The following is a 17861-nucleotide window of genomic DNA, read 5'->3' on the forward strand; positions in this document are numbered from 1 at the left end:
CATCAGCCACACCACTGGGCTTCACATCAAAGCAATTCAGCAGACAAATGAACACTTTTTACACACTCATATACACACCCCTGTTTGAAGTGCAACTGCAGCTACAGTTTGCAAAAATTACATAAATAAATGTCCTAAAGAGTATGCATGTTTTCACTTGACCCCTGTGTGCCCGCAGCCTTCCTGACATCTTGTTGCATCCACACAGAGTTATGGCCACGAGACTCATGGACTTATATGGCTGTTCAATCTTAAATGTAAACACCATAGTATGAGTGTCGCCAACAAGCAGAGTAATGCTCAGTTTGGACAAGTCAAATAAATTCCTGTACATCAATAAATAATTGTGGAAAGAGCTGAAGGCTGTTCAGAGCAGAAAGCCACTACTTTTCTTTTCTTCTCTTTTCCTCTGTGGTAGTAACCACTGCTCCTAAACCCCGACATGCAATGACTGAAAACTAGAACATTTCACAGAACATTTTCCTATAGACAAGGAGCATACCCTCACTTGTATTCTGTGTAGAAAGCTGTGATATTATCAAATAAGTGAAGCTGAGTGAAAATGTGAAAAGTCAACCCAGGAGTCAGTGAAAACAGAGCTGAACAAAATCCCTGTTTACTGCCTGAATGGGAGGGGTTCAGGGAGGAAAACATATGTTGCAGCAGGGCTATTTGCATAGAACTATCACCAGTTGTCCCTTTTGATTACATCAGATAAGGACCCCTGCTGTTTGCTCATTTGAGGGAGGGATATTTTAATTTGAAGCAGATTTGAAGGTTTTTTGAATTCATATGGCTGCATCTGTGGGGGGAGGGGAAGGAGTTAAACTGACAGATTGTGAGAAATAATTAATCAAATATGAAGCTGAAAATGTTAAGTTGTAAGACTGAAAAAAGAAATCAATCAATACTTTTTTTCCTTCAGTATTTTTTTTACATAATACATAGTGTACCTTTCATAACTTTTTGTCTCATCCAGTTTGCAGGGGAAAGTTTCACTGTCATATTTTTTTTAGCCCCATTAGCATGAATTATTAAACTAGTGAGGAAAACTGGCTGCAATCTGAGGATACACATCGATTTCAGTGGCAAATGCTAATGATACACAATCATCTCAATTTTCTACTGAGCACAGAAACATTTCTCACACAAATGTGTACGTTTAGTTTAGCAGTACCTCCTGAAAACCAATGAAAACATTCTACCAAAGCAGACTACTACAGAAAGAAATGGTGCTATTCTTTTTAAGATTTTGAGACAGGATTTTTAACTAAATGACTTAGCTAGGAGGGTTTACACTCACCACTTTCCACCTCTAGCAGGGCTTTAGTCAGGATGCTGCCGGCCACGCTGATGGCCTGGCAGATATAATAGCCAGAGTCTTTGACTTGGACATCAGTGATGGTCAGCTCACCGCTCAGTGACACAGAGAAACGACCTGACTGTGTCGGCTCCTGGATGGGGAACAGCAAGATCTGGAGAAGAAAAACATCATTATTAGTCTTTTTATTTTGTGTCTTCATCATTTACTCATACTATAAATTAACATTTGTGATTGATCTCTTTGCTGTACACTCAACTATCATGATTCATTTAATATACAGGAGTTCATTTTTGTGCTTTTACTCACTAGGGCTGATATTAAAAGGACTCTTGAAAACTTCAAGTAAAAACACAAGTTATATCACTGTCGGACAAAAGCTGTTCCACTTGCAGCTGTATTAAGAAATAGAATTTTGCAGCCAGACACAATATTAATTGATAAATCTGATGACTGCTCAAGTATCAGAGCTTTCGTGAGTTTGTGTGAACATTGCCATTCTTGAACTTGAAACGTTATCTCTGTGTTCTATTATTCTATTTATGTTCTCTCATGAAATTGAGTAACAGTAAAAAAATAAACAAGCACACAAGAAAGAGACATAATGTTGAGGGATGGAGAAACAGCAGTCAAGAGGGCGAACAGATGCAGACAATGGTTTCCAATTTAAAGAGTCGAACAACACTTCTACAAATTATTGTAGCCAGAAACTAATTTTCAGCAGTGGCCTCCGTATGCCGCAGTATTGAAACATTAAGAGAACAAATAGTGCACAGTGCCTGTAACTGGTCTCTTTGATTACATCTACATTATGCAGCTGTTAGTTTTATCCAGTGAATAAGATGATATGGTTTTAGGGCCTCGCTCAAGGGCACTTCCACAGGTTACACTGATGTTAGTGCAAACTCAAAACCTTCTGGCAACCACTGCCAAACTGTTGAAAAACCAACCTGCTATGCTCATTGGAACTTCAGCCACCTTTCCACCCACACCCAGACTCATTTTCTTGGCTTTCATTTTATATGTAGGCCTAATACCATGACACCAAAAGTGTTTTTTTTTTCCCCTGATCTTATCTTATTTCCTTTTTCATTTGCCAGAATGATGTGTTTCCTGGGTATTTCACTGAAAAGCAGCCTCCATTCCCAACATGCTACCCACATGCTTCCTCTCCCCCTCCTCTTCCTCCATGCTTTCTCCTCTTTATCTCTCTCCTCCACTCTTGTTCTCCCTCTCCCACACACATTCTCCAGGCCTCCTCCAATCTTGCTCTTCCCCCTCTAATCTGTACCTGGGAGCCATGCTACAGGCACCCACGCACTCTCATCAGGCCTTTCAGCACATTCCAACAGGCTGCAATGCTTATCACATGCTCTCCTTTCTCACACACACAGTTACACACAGTTCTACATACACACATACACACACACTTTTGAGGACATGCAGGCCTGTGCAGACTCACGCTTTGGTGAATAATACCCTGTGTGGATGATGGGAAAATGAGGTGTGTTTGAATGTGTGGATGTGAGTGTGTGTGTGTGTCACCCTGGAATTAAACTACAGCACACAGTGATAAAAGCAAAGGATGACAGTCAAGACCATGACAGTGAGAGGAGATGCAGTCTATCCTTACAGCACATATATCAGAGTGGCATGGAATCAATCAAACTTCAAAAAATATAATAACATTAAAACAAATAACCTTTAGGGTTCTTGATTTCTTTACTTTGATCACTGATCAATATCAGAATTTATCCATATTTATTTCAATTTTCAATTTATTTCATTTTAAGAATAGTTAATACTGCAAGAAAGAAAAACTATTATGTTAAATAATATATGTGTGTTGTGTATATGTGTATGTTATATTTTATTTATGTTGCATTGTGTGCAGCAGAAGCAACAAGCACCTAAACGACAATATAGGTCACTCGTCCATACCCTCAGATATGTATGAGCAGCAGGTGCACTAGACTTTCATTGTCATGGTAACAATAATATAACCTGTAGGAGTGTACACATGTTTAAGGTTGGCTTTGAGAAAGGTTTGTGTTTAAAATAAATACTTTGCAGGACTTTGTTGTCATGGCTACAGAGTTGTGGAACAGTCGTGGATAAAAGAAATAACATTACCTGTCGGTTTCACACAGGGAAACAAACATCTGCCTCCTGTGTGAAAGTCCTGTGTTTTGTTGACCCATCCCATATATAGTCTATGACCCATCCTCCTACCTCACCTCTTCCTCAGTTCCAGTTAAAAAGAATGAGAAAGCTGTGATTTTCATTCATTGTGAATGTCGACCTGAACAGCACGTTCATTTCTTTTACTGTAAGCAGGAGAGAGCCGTGCTTGTTCACTTCAAACTAAAGTGAATGAGAAACACAACACCAGCTCAATGGAAAACCTTCAACTTGTTAAGATGTATCTGACCTTGTTCTGAACCGCTCTGAACCACCCTGGGCTTGGAATAATTTCCAGGACAAACTTTATTTGGGATACTGCGTCCACATCAGGCAGTTTCATCAAGAATGTAACTGCTTTATATAGTCAAGCTCTCTCCTTTGTGCCCCTCAGGTTTTATGCTATTGTGCTCCATACAGTATATATGAATGCTGTAAAGTTTTTTGTCACTCTGTATTACTCTTCTTATAAAAATATTTTAAATTAAGTATTTTTTGGTGAAAGTCACCAAAAGCAGCAATTTAAAACGAAACATTCATTTCAGAGTAGTCTTTCACAAAACTAGACGTGTATCCTTGAGTCGGGTTAGTGCAGTTCACTGTGACTCTAAAACCAATTATTCCCATTATAAACACAATGCCAAAATTCTATGACTTTTGAAGACTTGTTATTATCAAGTTACAGCGCTTTAGTGGTGGCAGTGACTAAACATGGTGGTCAGTGAGTTACTGGCTGTACTGGTAGTGAGGTAAGGGGTGTGTCTAATGTTGGACGAAGGTGACACCATATTTGGTCTACACTTTTAGAACAAGTGCTAGTGGAGCTATGATACTTCAAAGCCAAGCACTATGCACGAAGGTTGTGTCAGAACCCTTGTAGTACCTTGGCTAAAGAGATAAACAGTCTGGAAACTATACAACTGCACTGTTGTTTAACACAGTTAGGATAAAATGACAACCACTAATATATACAGTGTATGCCTCTGATCTGGCAATGTACTCCATTATCCCTACTGTCAGATTAAATTTGACTGTGAGACCCTGATGGATGTCTCAGAGGAAAGAAGGGGAGTAATTCTTGAGGAAACAGTATGTCACAGAAAGTATCTTACCTGGCTGCCTTCCTTTTGCCAGAAGACAGCTGGCGGAGGGTTTCCTTTGGTGCCACAGAGGAAGGTTACAGTACGACCTGGAGCTGTGATCTGGTCCCGAGGCCGAACCACAATCTGAGGGGGCACTGCAACACAGATAACGCAGAGAAATGGTCAGCAAGTCACAACAGAAATGAAGCCTTCATATGTCATTCTGTGTGTGTGTGTGTGTGTGTGTGTGTGTGTGGTCAGTGTGTGTTCTGAGTGAGCTTAATACAGAGAGACTGTGGGAGCATTAAGCCATGACAGGCCACCAGTGATGACAGTACCTCATAAGCGATAACTCTCTCTCAAGTTGTCCCTGTCTCTCATGCACACACACATTCTTGCACACAGTTAAAAGTGTATTTAGAGGTGCACTATCACATGCACAGTTAGCTGTATTAAACTGCATAAAGCAGAACAAAAAAGATCTCTATTGCTTTTTCTGCCTTACAGACCATAAGGCATCAGTGCTCTGACACTTAAAACACGTACTGTGAAGGCCGAATAGGTCAAAATTTAAAAAAAGAAGTATGAATACGAACATTTCTTTGTATAGAGGCAACAGAGCCAAGAGAGATTTTTCTTCCAAACACAGAGAATTAACATTTCTCAATTAATGCGGTTAATGAAGTTCACTGAAGAGGATGTAAGTCAGCAGCCATGTGGGAGTTGAGAATTTATTCTGTTATCAGTTGCCATAGTACTTGCTTTCATCCCTCTGTTAACTATGTTGGTATGTTCACAATGTCCGAATATTCACTAAAGGTTGCAAAGCAATCACTCTTGATTAAACGTATTCAACATGAGGATTTTGTGTGGAAACAGTGAGTGGTGACACACAGACAAAATCAGACTTATCAAGGGGCCAATCCTATTTTTTTTTGTTTAATTTATGCATCAAATAATTCTATTAAGTGATGCTTTGATGTTACTGAGACAGAAAAAGTAGTCAAAAAATAAGTATCAAAATAAGTGTTAAATCATCATTACTGACTAGGTCAAACACAAATCCAGCAGCTGCTTTAGCTTGTGTATCCCTTCATTCAAAAAACAAGGAAGTACTGGGCATGAGTAGCATCAATATTAGGAAGTGGGGTGAAAAGTTTCTCATTACGTTAATTAAAAACAATGTTCTCTGCTTCCTAACTAGTTTAAAACAAGAGCGAGAGACAGAGAGCGAGTGTGCAATTTGGCTGAGAGCACAATGGAACGAGGGAGAGGGAGCAGTGATAAGCAAACAGAGCGAATGAATATGAGGAACAAAGCTTAACTTCCTAATTGTTTCACTTGTTTCACAGTCAACAGGTAATCTGCTCTGAAGACAAGCGTTATCAGTCTCCTTTTCCACCTCTTCATGTCTCTGCTGCATCCATTAAATACCTTTATGTGACTCATGTAAATAATAACAGCAGAACAGCTGTGTTGTTGTTTTCTTATGCGTTAAAATTGTGTTTCTATCACCACAGTCAGTTTTTAATCTGTCATCAGACTCATTTATTAATTAACATTTTTATTCAGATGTAAACTGGGATGTACAAAGGGCAGCTTTAGATCTTAATTTAGAAGAGTACTTGTCTCTTCTAGGATGGGGCTACAAAACAGATCCTCTATGACCTTGATTTCTTTGGCTGTGATTGATTAATCCTATTGCAGAGGCTTATTGGTTAAGCTATGGCCCATGATGATCAATCTAGTATGTCTGGGTGTAGAGCCAACCAAAAAGGTCAGCCCAGAAACCACAGGAGCCTAAATTCAGGTTTGTGGGTCACCTTTCTGATCCCAGACACCAGGCTAATCAGATGTCGCTGAACATAGATGGAGGGTGGGGTGGGGTGGTGCGTGGGTGGGGGGAGGCTGCAAATAAATGGTAGACTGTCTCACTTTCTCTCTCTGCTCCTTATTCCTGTGTGTGAATGTGTGAATGTTAATGTGCCTGTGTCTCCACGAAGACACACAGACACACACACACCTCTTTGATTTCTATTGATTCTGTAGCAAGTGACAGGCCTCCCTCCATAGAGGGGGGTGTGAATGCATAATGATGCCCTCTACTAGTCCTAATTGATTTCTCATCTTCCCACCTGATCTCCTGCTTCTCTTTCATTCTCTGTCTTAATTATCATTGGGAGAAACTGAGAGAAAGAGGAGGAGAACCGTCCTACGGAGTAGAAAGGCAAACAGAAAAACACTCAGTCAGTGAAGTCAGCGTGAAAGTGAGACTGAACAGAAAACATAAACAGGCGATTCTTCAACCGTTTTTTGTTTCTGTGAAGTTTAAATTCACGCTGGGAAAGTCTGGAAGAAAACAAAATGTAATGTGTGTTGATGTAGACATGCCAGAATTTGCTTTTCCTTTTGCAGATGTTCAATTTTGCAAATCCAATGGTGGAAAGATACCCAGTAATAGGAAAAAGAAATGCATGAAATAAAAAGGACAGGGAAAAAAAAAACAAAAAAACAAAAATGCTAACCCAGCTTTAACAGGGTACATTACTGTGACCCAAAAACGCTGCCTCTTTAACTCCTGTGAGTTTATCTGTTGCAGGGTTCAAATACATCATAATTTGATTTCAATTTGCCAACCCAAAGCAAATACTCTTTGAGAAATGCTTGTTGACATTAGCTACAATTTCTTGTACATTTTGTTAAGAGGGCTGGAGTTCTACTGAGGCAAAAACTTCTTAGAAACCAAGAGAAAAGGAGAAAAGTTGAAGGGTCAAGTCAGAAAAACAGGCTGCATACAAAGCAGTGTGGAGCACTGAAATTTTCTTGGATATGAAATGTTGGTGCAGGGTTTGGCAAGGGACTGAGAATCCCTAACTGTCCAAACTGTAGCACAGACTTGCCTGCGCCTTGTAATTGCTCACCTCAGATGCGTGTGCAGACTTAAATTCATGCCCTGCATACACATTTTATACCCCACCTTGGGAATTACCTGGCTCTTTCCTACACTGCTTCCACCACAGGCCCCATCACACCTTCACATAGCAGGATGGGATTTACATGTCAGCTTCAGGATAAATAACAGCTAAGGGGGCCTTGACTGTGGTGAACAGGGTCACCTCCTGGGATCAAATATGCAGTCCTCCATTAACCCTAAAGGTCAAAGCCTAAACATGCACACAGTGTTCAGATTTGAACCATGGTCCAGAGGTGCTGAACACCTGCTTTCACTCCCTAGCTGTACCTCAGGGACAGGCTTCCTGTCAAGGCTGATGCAAGGTCTGAAATATTAAAGAAATGCAGTGTAACACTCTCTTCTTATGTAATGCAACTCCAGGCCTGTTGCACATATACATGTGATGAACACAAACAAGAAAAGATGCTGTATCAGAATTTCCTGCTAAGCAGGCCACTTGACAAAAAACTTGTGAACAACAACACCTGAACAATTCCCCCTCGTGTCTGACACGACGCTGTAACTTTGACCCAAATACAGTGACAGCTAGGAAGATTCAGGCTATTAAAATGCCATTTTTGTGCGCTACACAGCCCTGTCTGGAGAATAACAATGTTTGATTTGAGCAGGCAAGCTGGCACATTGCCTGAGGCTGTAATAAATAATTAGCAATAATGGGCGCACTCGGCGCGACACTGAGCTTTAGATTTAGGGCAGGGAGAAACATTAGCATCCTCACATGGGATGGAAACGGGGAGATGGATTGTAACGGAACAGCTGAAATATACATGACAAAAATCATCAAACAATGCCTGCATGAGGTTAGAGTATTTGCACAGCATGTCGCTTGTACAGTAATTTAGTTTTCTGGGCTGCTGGCTAGGTATGACAGCTTTTACTGTTAAAAGTACCTTTACAAAAGATGGAAACTGTCTCTGCTTATCAAAAGCCATGGCACTTTCATTTTCTAGTTTTATGAAATATATAACCAGGACTGTAAAAATGATCGCCCATAAACTGATAACTGCAAGAGGCAGTGTCAGGAAGGTAAAATCAGGGAGTGTCTAAATAAAGAATGAAACACTTGAGATAGGAATTCAAAAGGAACCCAGAGACGTCCTTTATATTCTGGATATTTCCAGAGCTGGAGAACACATAAAGGCTAACATGCCAAAAGGGAGGCAAAAATAGACCAGCACTGCAAGTTAAAGTTCCACTGCTTCTACGATAAGACCCGTCAGACTGAAGGGGCAAAGTCTGGTCTGAGTGTGAAGTGCTTGGTCTCTTTAAATATTTGTGTGGTTTCTGGGTGATGAGAACCAAATGTTCGTGTGCAGGCTTAAATACATGCCCTGCATACACATTTTATACCCCACCCATGGGAATTACCCAGCTCTTTCCTACACTGCTTCCAAAGTGAGATTAGGGTTGAGGTGGTGAGGGTTAAAGTTAGTCTGAGTTCAACATCAGACTATGCAGTGAACACCTGATGAGTAGTCTGTTTTGACATGCAAGATGTGCAAAGGTGAGCGGGCAGGAATAGCTAGAGGGAGACTCCCTGGATCAGCAATCTTCATTTCCATGGCATCACAGAGCGCGTCACGGACATTAGTCCCCATTACTCGAGGCTGGAAGGTTGTGCCTTTATGCAGCCTCACCATTTCGTATGGATGCTGGATGAATGTGTAGATTATTTCAGCCATAGTTCATTTACCATGGCCATGATCTTTCCCTGATATTAACTGTAACATAGTCGCCAAAGCAATGGCAATACAACATAATCCAGGGTACTGCAGGATTGTCCAGTACTGACATTCTTGTCTGGTGACAGGGATGCTGATCCCGGTTTGGACCCCAGATTAAGGAGGAACACTGTCTTCATAAACTAACCAAAGCAGACAAATGTTTCAGCCGGCTCAGCTGCTCACCACATACTGTGCTCCCACTCAGACAGATCAGACTGTGTGATTTGCTCCACTGCTGTTGTATGAAAGCAGCGTGTTGCTCAATCACACAGCAAAGGCAGACAAAGTGAGTTACAACCAAAGCATCTTACCTACCCTCCTCCCCAACCCGCACACTTGACATGCGATTTGCACCAACATACTGAAGCTATCACACACAGGGGAACACAAATACACACACACACACAGACACATACTCCCAGCAGGAGTTCCTCAGGGGCCTGGATGTGACAGGCAGCTGTCACAGTCCCACGCTGACGCAGACAGCGTGTTTCACACACTTACGCTTGAGTAAACACACTCTCACACTGCTGCTGCTGCTGCTGCCGCATGAGTCTTCAGCTTCACCCTCTTGTAAACAGTAACTCTCTCTCTCTCTCTCTCCCCCATTTTTTTTTCCCTGAGACTGTTTCCATTCTGAAATGATGATTGAGGAGGTGGTTATTTCCCAGGCTTAATGTATTATAGCTGGACCATAATTCATCTATGCTTCTATTTAATTTGGAGTCGGACCTTTGTGCCCATAACTCCTGCCTACTTGTCCAACATCAATATATGAACTGGAGGGCTGGTACAGCTTTAAATAGACTAAGAGAATAAGTTAGAGAAACAGTTCTGTAATTGCGTTTATAATATCAGAGCACCTTCAGGCAAGACAAAGAAGGCTACCTTTCCCACAGTGTAAATCAGAAAGAAATTCAATTTGATGAAATACAACAGGAGGGTCATCTTATCTGCTGTCTGTACATACAATATGAACATAACTCATAACCCACTAGTTTTCCTTCTGTGTACAGATTACCATCCCAATACCTGTTCCTTCATTCCCCAAGACTGACTCTGGTCAGACTCAAGACAGACTCGAGTTCTAACAGTACACATCAAATCTCACCAGGTCCTGTCCATTTTTAACCATGGTGGTACTTTTAACTAAGTAAACAATCCCAATGAAATAGGGGAAAAAAATAAGGCATTTGTTTCTCTTTTTTTTCTTGAGTTCTTGGGATCATTACATTAGCCATCTCCCAACCCCCACCCTGCTGTGAGAAGTAGCAGTGTGGCCCAATTTAATTGCCCTCTTTGGCTTCAGCCCTCTTCAGGATGTCCTGATCGTTATCAAGCATGCTTGATGTGTTAGTCAGAGGTCTTATATTGGGAGCGATTGAATAAGCTAATTTGTTTTTTTTCTGACCAGTTACGTGCTCCAGAGTAAAAAAAAAAAAAAAAAGCTGTATCTGATGAAAATGAAAATGTAAAGTTTCTCCTTTTGGCCCTCGTGCATGTACTGCTTTTTTGTGATTTATGTTTAAGTGACATATCACATCTATTCACCACTGTCCCTTTAAAAAATACTGTATTGCTAATATATGCTTATTTCACAGTGAGTGCACAGTGAAAACAAGTAATTTTGTTTACATTTCCTTGATATCAACAAAAGTCTATATGATAAGACAGCGAAGGGAAGAGCATATGTTGAGAAAAGAACAGGTTTAAGACTGGATACGAAAGCCAATAACTAGTTAAAATGGGTTAATTTTATGTGCTGTGGACAAGTGATTGACTGGCCTATTCACACATTTTTCACATGTCTGCTCTACTCTCTGCTAATGGACATAAATCTGCTGATGCCCTCTGCCAATGTGTCATAGCTTAAAAGGGTTATTTCATCCCTCTCTATTAGCCCTGCCTACGCATATGTGAAGTGGAGTGAAGTGAAGAGAGGCGAAAAAGACAAAATGTTAAAATGATGTCAACCTTTAAAGCATCAAGGCCCTTTCAGAAATATGTATGGACAGTGAAGAAATCACAGATAAATACAAAGCCAACACTCTCTCCAAACACACACCCCAGTTAAGACTGCTCTTTGTTGTGTTACCTAATCTGCTCCTGGAACCCATTTACACTCCCTCCTCTTCATTCCACTTTTGTTGTTGTGACAGTAGGAACAGAAACTGCCGATTCCCTGGACACCTGTGAGAAATTGCAACTCCTTTTTCCCCATGTCATGTCTGTCTTCCAGGAATGCCAATGAAAAGCTCATATACTGCAACACACAGCAGTGAGGAAACACTATTTTCACTTTCATGGCATGTTGTAGTGGCTCTGGTATTTTTCTCTTTCACAACACACAGAAGATGAATCCTGTGCTGCCTTTTTATTCTCATCTTTTCCACCAATACATGCAAAAATGATATCATGCCCAAGCAGCTTGGTGTTGCGTGATGAGTTTGTCAGCTTCCAAACAGCACTGTTAGCTGAGGGGGTCTCTGCTGAAGAGGAAACACCACTTTAAAACCACTATTTTTCATAGTATAGAGGGATTTTTTCCAGAGAGAAAATTAAATTGTCAAAGCATGTGTGATTAATCAGTGTATGACTGCAGCACCATTATGCTGCTTTTCATTTACTTTACAGTGTGAGGGGATATTTAGGGTTTTATTCATTGTGTTTCCTTCCCACTATGTTTTGTGTATTCAAGAGCATTTGTGTAGTAAATTAAATATCCTTGGTATTAATGAAAGCTTTACCTGGATGAGCTAAAACATGACTAGAGTGCCTTCTCCCAGCATAAGACTACCACAGCAGTAGTAGTGGGGAGTAGTGCCAACATGGCAACCTGTGCATCTGCATCTGCATCTCTCTCTCAGACACACACACGCATGCATGCAAAGATGGGATGAAATGGAGTACTTACTAGATGGGCCGACTGCGATAGAGTGATGCAGAAAAGGGATGGAAAAGAAAAAAAGGAACAAAAAGAAGAATGAGAATGAGATGATGAGCTCATGATGAACTGTGATTATTGGGTGAAATATTTGAACAAGACAGAGTGAAACTTTGGAGCACCACAGCCACCCAGGTCTATTTAAAATGAATAACATGAACATGAATTAGCTGAATGTGAAGTGATTGAAGTGAAACTGTCTGTGATTTAAATGAAGTGCTCCCAAAAGAAAGGAACAGTGGACAAGTAGGAGGAGGAATGATGAACTGAATGTGGAGTACAGGTGAAGATAGAAGATTGTGTTATGATTGATCTGTGTGTGTGTGTGTGTGTGTATGTGGTATTGCTAATATCACTAATACTGCAGCTGTATGCACCAGCCCACAATCAATTTCCATTTGCCTAACAGCTGCTGCTTCTTCATTCAAATCCAATTAGTAAAGTGAGTTTATACATGTGAAAGAGTGTGTATATGTTTGTTTCCTCTTGCACCAACAAATACCCCATGTCTATTTATCAGTGCATGTGTGTGAATGTAGTATGTGAGTATCAATGTGTTGACAGATGTCAGAGGTGTCTGTGCAGACTGGAGGGCCCGCTCACACAATCAACTGTTGCAGAGTAAAACTCTAAATATTCCCTTTTATCATCACAAATGACAGATTTTTCACCCGAGTGCCTCTCTTCAAGGGACTGACTTTATTCTAATGCAATTTCAATGCTTTTTGATCTTGGCTCTTTCTCCAGAGGGACTATGCGAGGCTTGAAAGGAACTTAAAGTCCATTTTTCAATTTCTCTCTCTTATAGTTTCAGTTAACAGCATGTTACCAGTGGCATAATACTGTGAGTAACAGCCAGCCACAGCATCTGCTTGTTTGTCTATTCACTTATATTTCTGACTTCTTATTGGCAACATCTTCTAGTATAAAACATTTTGAAAATTTGATAACATTAAGCATGTTCCTCATGCCTGTATTTTCATAGCCTGGGAAAAAGGAGAGAAAATTGTCATAAAGGTAAATTTTCCACAAAAGCAACCCAAAGGTAGTTCAGCAAAAGAAAGACGATGAAATGAGACAGCGTGCTGGTAGGTGAGCAGTGGGCCTTTTGTGATGCATCATAACAAAACTGTCCATCTGTGCCAGTAGAATACATGCACACTCTTGCATTCAGTGTTAAAATCCATTTTTTATCACAAGCAAAAGATCCTGCCAGAGCAGAACTACCTCCACTTTTCTCTTCTTTAATGATATTTTTTTAAACAAAGCAGAATAAGACTTTTTTAAAGTTGGTATCAGATTTCCAAATTTCTATTATTAAGAAAATGTATTGTTTATGCACACACTTTTTTTATTTGGTCTTTCAACTTATTCACACTTAGGATTAAATGAAATGAGTTGCCATGAGGAAACATTTTTGGGGTTTATATATTTTGCAGATCATTTAATTTATATTCATTCTCAAATGTTAACATCCACATAATGAATGTGCATCACTGTCATTATGTGGAATTTCAGTTGCTTCAAAAGCAAACTCAATTCAAGCTGGAATTTCAGAAACCAAACTTTACTAAATCATTTCTGATGCATGTATATGTGTATGTTTGTCTAGTGAGTAAGGTCCAGGCCCAGGTCTTACCATGCACTTGAAGGGTGCCCGATGCCTCGGCCTTGCCCACGCTGTTCTCTGACACACAGGTGTAAGTTCCCTCGTCCTCAGCTCGCACCTGCGTCAGACGCAGACTGTTGTCACTGCGAATCTCAAATCTGGAAAGACACAGACATAATGCAGTATATCAGTGTCCTGGAGACCCCAGCTGTTGGTGAATTTCAAAGCTAAAAGCCACACAATCTCATGCAAGGCAGTTGGATTGTTAAATGTCTGATTATTATCTATATTTCAACAGAGGAAAGGTGGCTATATTGTAAGTCTTTGGATAAGCAGCTAATGTGTTTAATGCACACAACCACTGATGCATGTGGAGACAGAGTGAGTTGTCCTGTATAGCTTTAGGCAATGGTCAAAAAAAATCCATCAGGCTCCCTTTGCAGATCTGAATCCTGCTGACAACAAGGGAGCATTTTACGCTCTTTCCCCCGAGGGATCATTAAAGTTTCATCCAATCAAATCCACAAAGTGAATGAGAGTGCAAGTGAGAGAGTGCGACTCTCACAGTTCCACAGTCACAGTGTTTCTCTGCAAGAGTATCATGACTGTTATCACATACTACTGTGGTTCAGAGCCACATGATACCGAGAAATCCTTTCTGGCAGCTCAGGAAGCACAGAAAGAGGCACACAGCAAGTTTGACAGCTGTTTAAGAAATATGTTGTTTATTTGGATGACTGTCTCTGTACTTCTTCCTGCTAAAAACACAAGCTGCTGTGCCATATGAGTCATACATCTTGACTAACTTTTTATCCTAAGTGTATGAATGATACTGTGTGCACTGTAAACAGTGCTGGGCATAGTAACATCTGTTCAAAGCAGTGTGAATCGATCATTGGATCACTTTTATTCTTGCCTACTGCATCAGAGAACAATGGTGAATTATCCATAAATACATTAGGTAACACCCTGAAACCCAGCATGTATTGTTGGTATGATGATACCAGCTTGGTACTGATGCATCATGCAGTACTAAAAGACACTACGTAAGTGTTGTCTCCATTGTACCTGCCCCGGGGCAGCTCTCCCTCCTCCCTCCGCCAGCGGACAGTCGGAGTCGGATCTCCATGCACCTCGCAGAAGAAGTCCACCGTGTCGTCTGCCAACACCACCTGGTTCACCGGCTGTTTGGTGAACACTGGCCTCTCTGGAATTAGACAAAGACAGAGAACAGGGAGAGAGAATTAAAACTGCTTGCAGTTCCTAATTGCAGTTTGACTTTCAGCAATTTATAATACCGCCTTTCATGTAGAAAAGTGGATAGCTCGGACAAATTCAGACACAACTGAGAAAAAAAACAAAGGAATTGTAATAGAGTACAAGAGGAGCAGGAGGTGAAGGGTTGGGAGGCTTAGGCATGGTGAGGAAAAGTGTGTGTGGGAAAGCTGATGTCCACTGCATTGCACCAGAGCTCACTCTGAGTCTAAATATTTGCTCCAAACCTCAACTGAGCCTGAGAGATTTCTTACCAAATCTTTTCCAGGACCACATAGGCCCAGGATCAAAACCCAGACACATGCAGGGACTGATGATGACTGGCTCACTATTATAAGTAGTATTTATCAGGAATTTGAATGAACAGGTAATGATATTGTTGAAGCAGCACAGACTATGATATACTGTTGATGAGAATAAGACAAATAGCGGCCACCAATGAAACAGAGGAAGACTGTGATCATCATTAATAGAGTCAAAGACATGACAACACTAAGTTACACAGATGGGAGATTCAACACACCAGTGACATACAGTGTGTCCAGAGCGACACATATGCATGATTTAAAAATGAGACAGCCTAAAAAATAAGTGCAGATGTGCAGTGGCTATTATCTTGCAAATTCAACAGATGGCATATTAAATATGAGGGGAAGTGTCAGGCCATGCATTTTCACGAACCATAAATTGATAAATTAAGTGTTACACGCTGGGTTTAGGTTTACTGTTGCACCACAGTGTGCAGACAGAATAGCATCTGTGTGGTGATGGTGGTGAGGATGAGGGGGTTGGTGGGACTGAGAAGAAAATATCAATTTTCTATCTGTTTCCTGAGATCAATACACACTTTGAAAACACTCATGCTGCTGCTCTGCTGAGAGCAAGGCAGGGAATCAGAGACGAGGAAAGAAGAAGAGAGGTCAAGAAAGCAAAGCAAAGGGCAGCTGGGAGGGAAACATTCATCTTCAGTTCCAACATCAGCTGAAAAAAGAAAGAAAGCCCAAAAGAAACTAATCCAGAAAAAGGCAGAAAACACAGGATACATGTGTTTTGAGAAGCTTGTAACTGTAATTTGTTTACATCTTTATCACATATTACTATGTAACTTCAGCCATTATCATCTGAGGATACGGAACTAATCAAAAATAACTGTGCTTTCACAGGGATTTGTAATGTCCAATCAAAATTCTGTGTTTGTCATATGTTTAATATCCCCAACAGCGTATGTAAGTTGACCATACTTTAATGAGATGTAGAAATAATGACTCACCAAACACCACTAGTTCAGCAGGATCACTGTCTTTCTCTCCAACCATGTTGGTCCCAACACACACATACATGCCAGCATCACTTTTTCTGGTGTTGGAAATCATCAGCTTGCCTCCTCGGATCTGGAAATGAGAGGCACAGGCAGGGAAAGAGGGACAGATGGACAGATGCACAGAGAATAGGTACAAAGGTAAGAGGAGGAGGAGGAGAGGTGGTGGTGGAGGAGCAGGAAAGAAGACAAATGAAAAGAGGTTGGAAATAGGATATTGAGGCATGTTAGTCAAGAGAGAAGCTACTCCATCATTTTCAGTATGTGTCATGACAGATGGCGCCTCTGCTAGTTCTTACACTGTCTGACAATGGGTCTAGCTCCAGGCCAATCGCCATAGAAACATCTTCCACTGCTCTAATAAGTATCTCAGATGATTCATTGTTTGATGATGGCATACATTGTGTGCACACATGTATGCTTCCAAACAGCAGGTTTACATGCTGGTTTTATTGTATTCTAATGGTTTTGTGTCAGTAATTTTTAGAAGGTAGGTTTGCTCTGAAGAATGCTCTTGAAGGATTAAATTAAACAACAATCAATGCAGTCCAATAGCAGCATTGCTTTTCCAAAACTGTGATGGAACTGAATTGATTCTTAATCAAGGTCTTCTCATTGGTAATCAAAAGTCAATGTCTTCCATCAATGGTAATGAAATTAATGACTGGTCAGTGGATGTCTAAAAAAATATTTGGACATTTACCTGAAAAATTAGGGAAAGTAGCTATGGTGTGATCCAAAAACTGTGATGGACAAACATGATTGGCTACAATGCATACCTATTTCCATTTAAAACAATGCACTCTGCATATCTTTGCATATGAACTCTGTGCACTGACTAGATGACTTGTTTAGATGCATCATTTGTTTTGCAGTGTTCTAAATCTTTCTAGAAGTCATCAGCCAACTTACAGTGATCCTCTCATCTCGGTCATTGACCCGGATGTTGTTTCTCTTCCAAGAGATGGTGGGCTCAGGATGGCCTCTGGGGGGGATACACTCCATGACAGCCGGCTCACCAGCTGCTACCACCACATCACTGGGAGTCTGACGGAAGTCATCTCTCAGAACTGGGGAAAAAAAAAGCAAAGGTGCAGAAAGATGGTTAAAATGGGTGTAAACCTCTCTGTTGATGATTCTATCTTTTATCTGGCTTTACATACATGTATTATATTGCATATATTGCTGAGTTTTAGTCTGCTGATGATAACATCCTTTACCCGACTATGCATAAATGGAGTCATAATAACTCTGTACTGACATTTGGCCTTCAAAAAGATACAACATTAATGCTGAGCAGGTGAAAAAAAAAAAATCGTATCTCATTGTGAGTGGAATAACAAAAAGCATGACAGGACAATGATATGGTATGACTGTAAATTGGTACGCATGTGTCCCTAAAGTCTTCATTGACTCAGTGTCATGTGTGCGGC

At 40.6% G+C, this 17861-nt stretch overlaps 1 protein-coding gene across 1 annotated transcript in view; it reads right to left on the reverse strand.

Moving 5' to 3' along the window:
* Positions 1–17861, reverse strand: part of robo3 (roundabout, axon guidance receptor, homolog 3 (Drosophila)) — a 77289-nt gene that overhangs the window by 22821 nt on the left and 36607 nt on the right. The window contains 6 exon segments of the mRNA XM_018692098.2: positions 1304–1475; positions 4615–4739; positions 13866–13993; positions 14904–15042; positions 16381–16501; positions 17341–17498. Of these exon segments, the coding sequence (XP_018547614.1) occupies positions 1304–1475; positions 4615–4739; positions 13866–13993; positions 14904–15042; positions 16381–16501; positions 17341–17498 (843 nt within the window).

The sequence above is a fragment of the Lates calcarifer genome, linkage group LG20, assembly GCF_001640805.2.
Source record: "Lates calcarifer isolate ASB-BC8 linkage group LG20, TLL_Latcal_v3, whole genome shotgun sequence".
NCBI lineage: Eukaryota > Metazoa > Chordata > Actinopteri > Centropomidae > Lates > Lates calcarifer.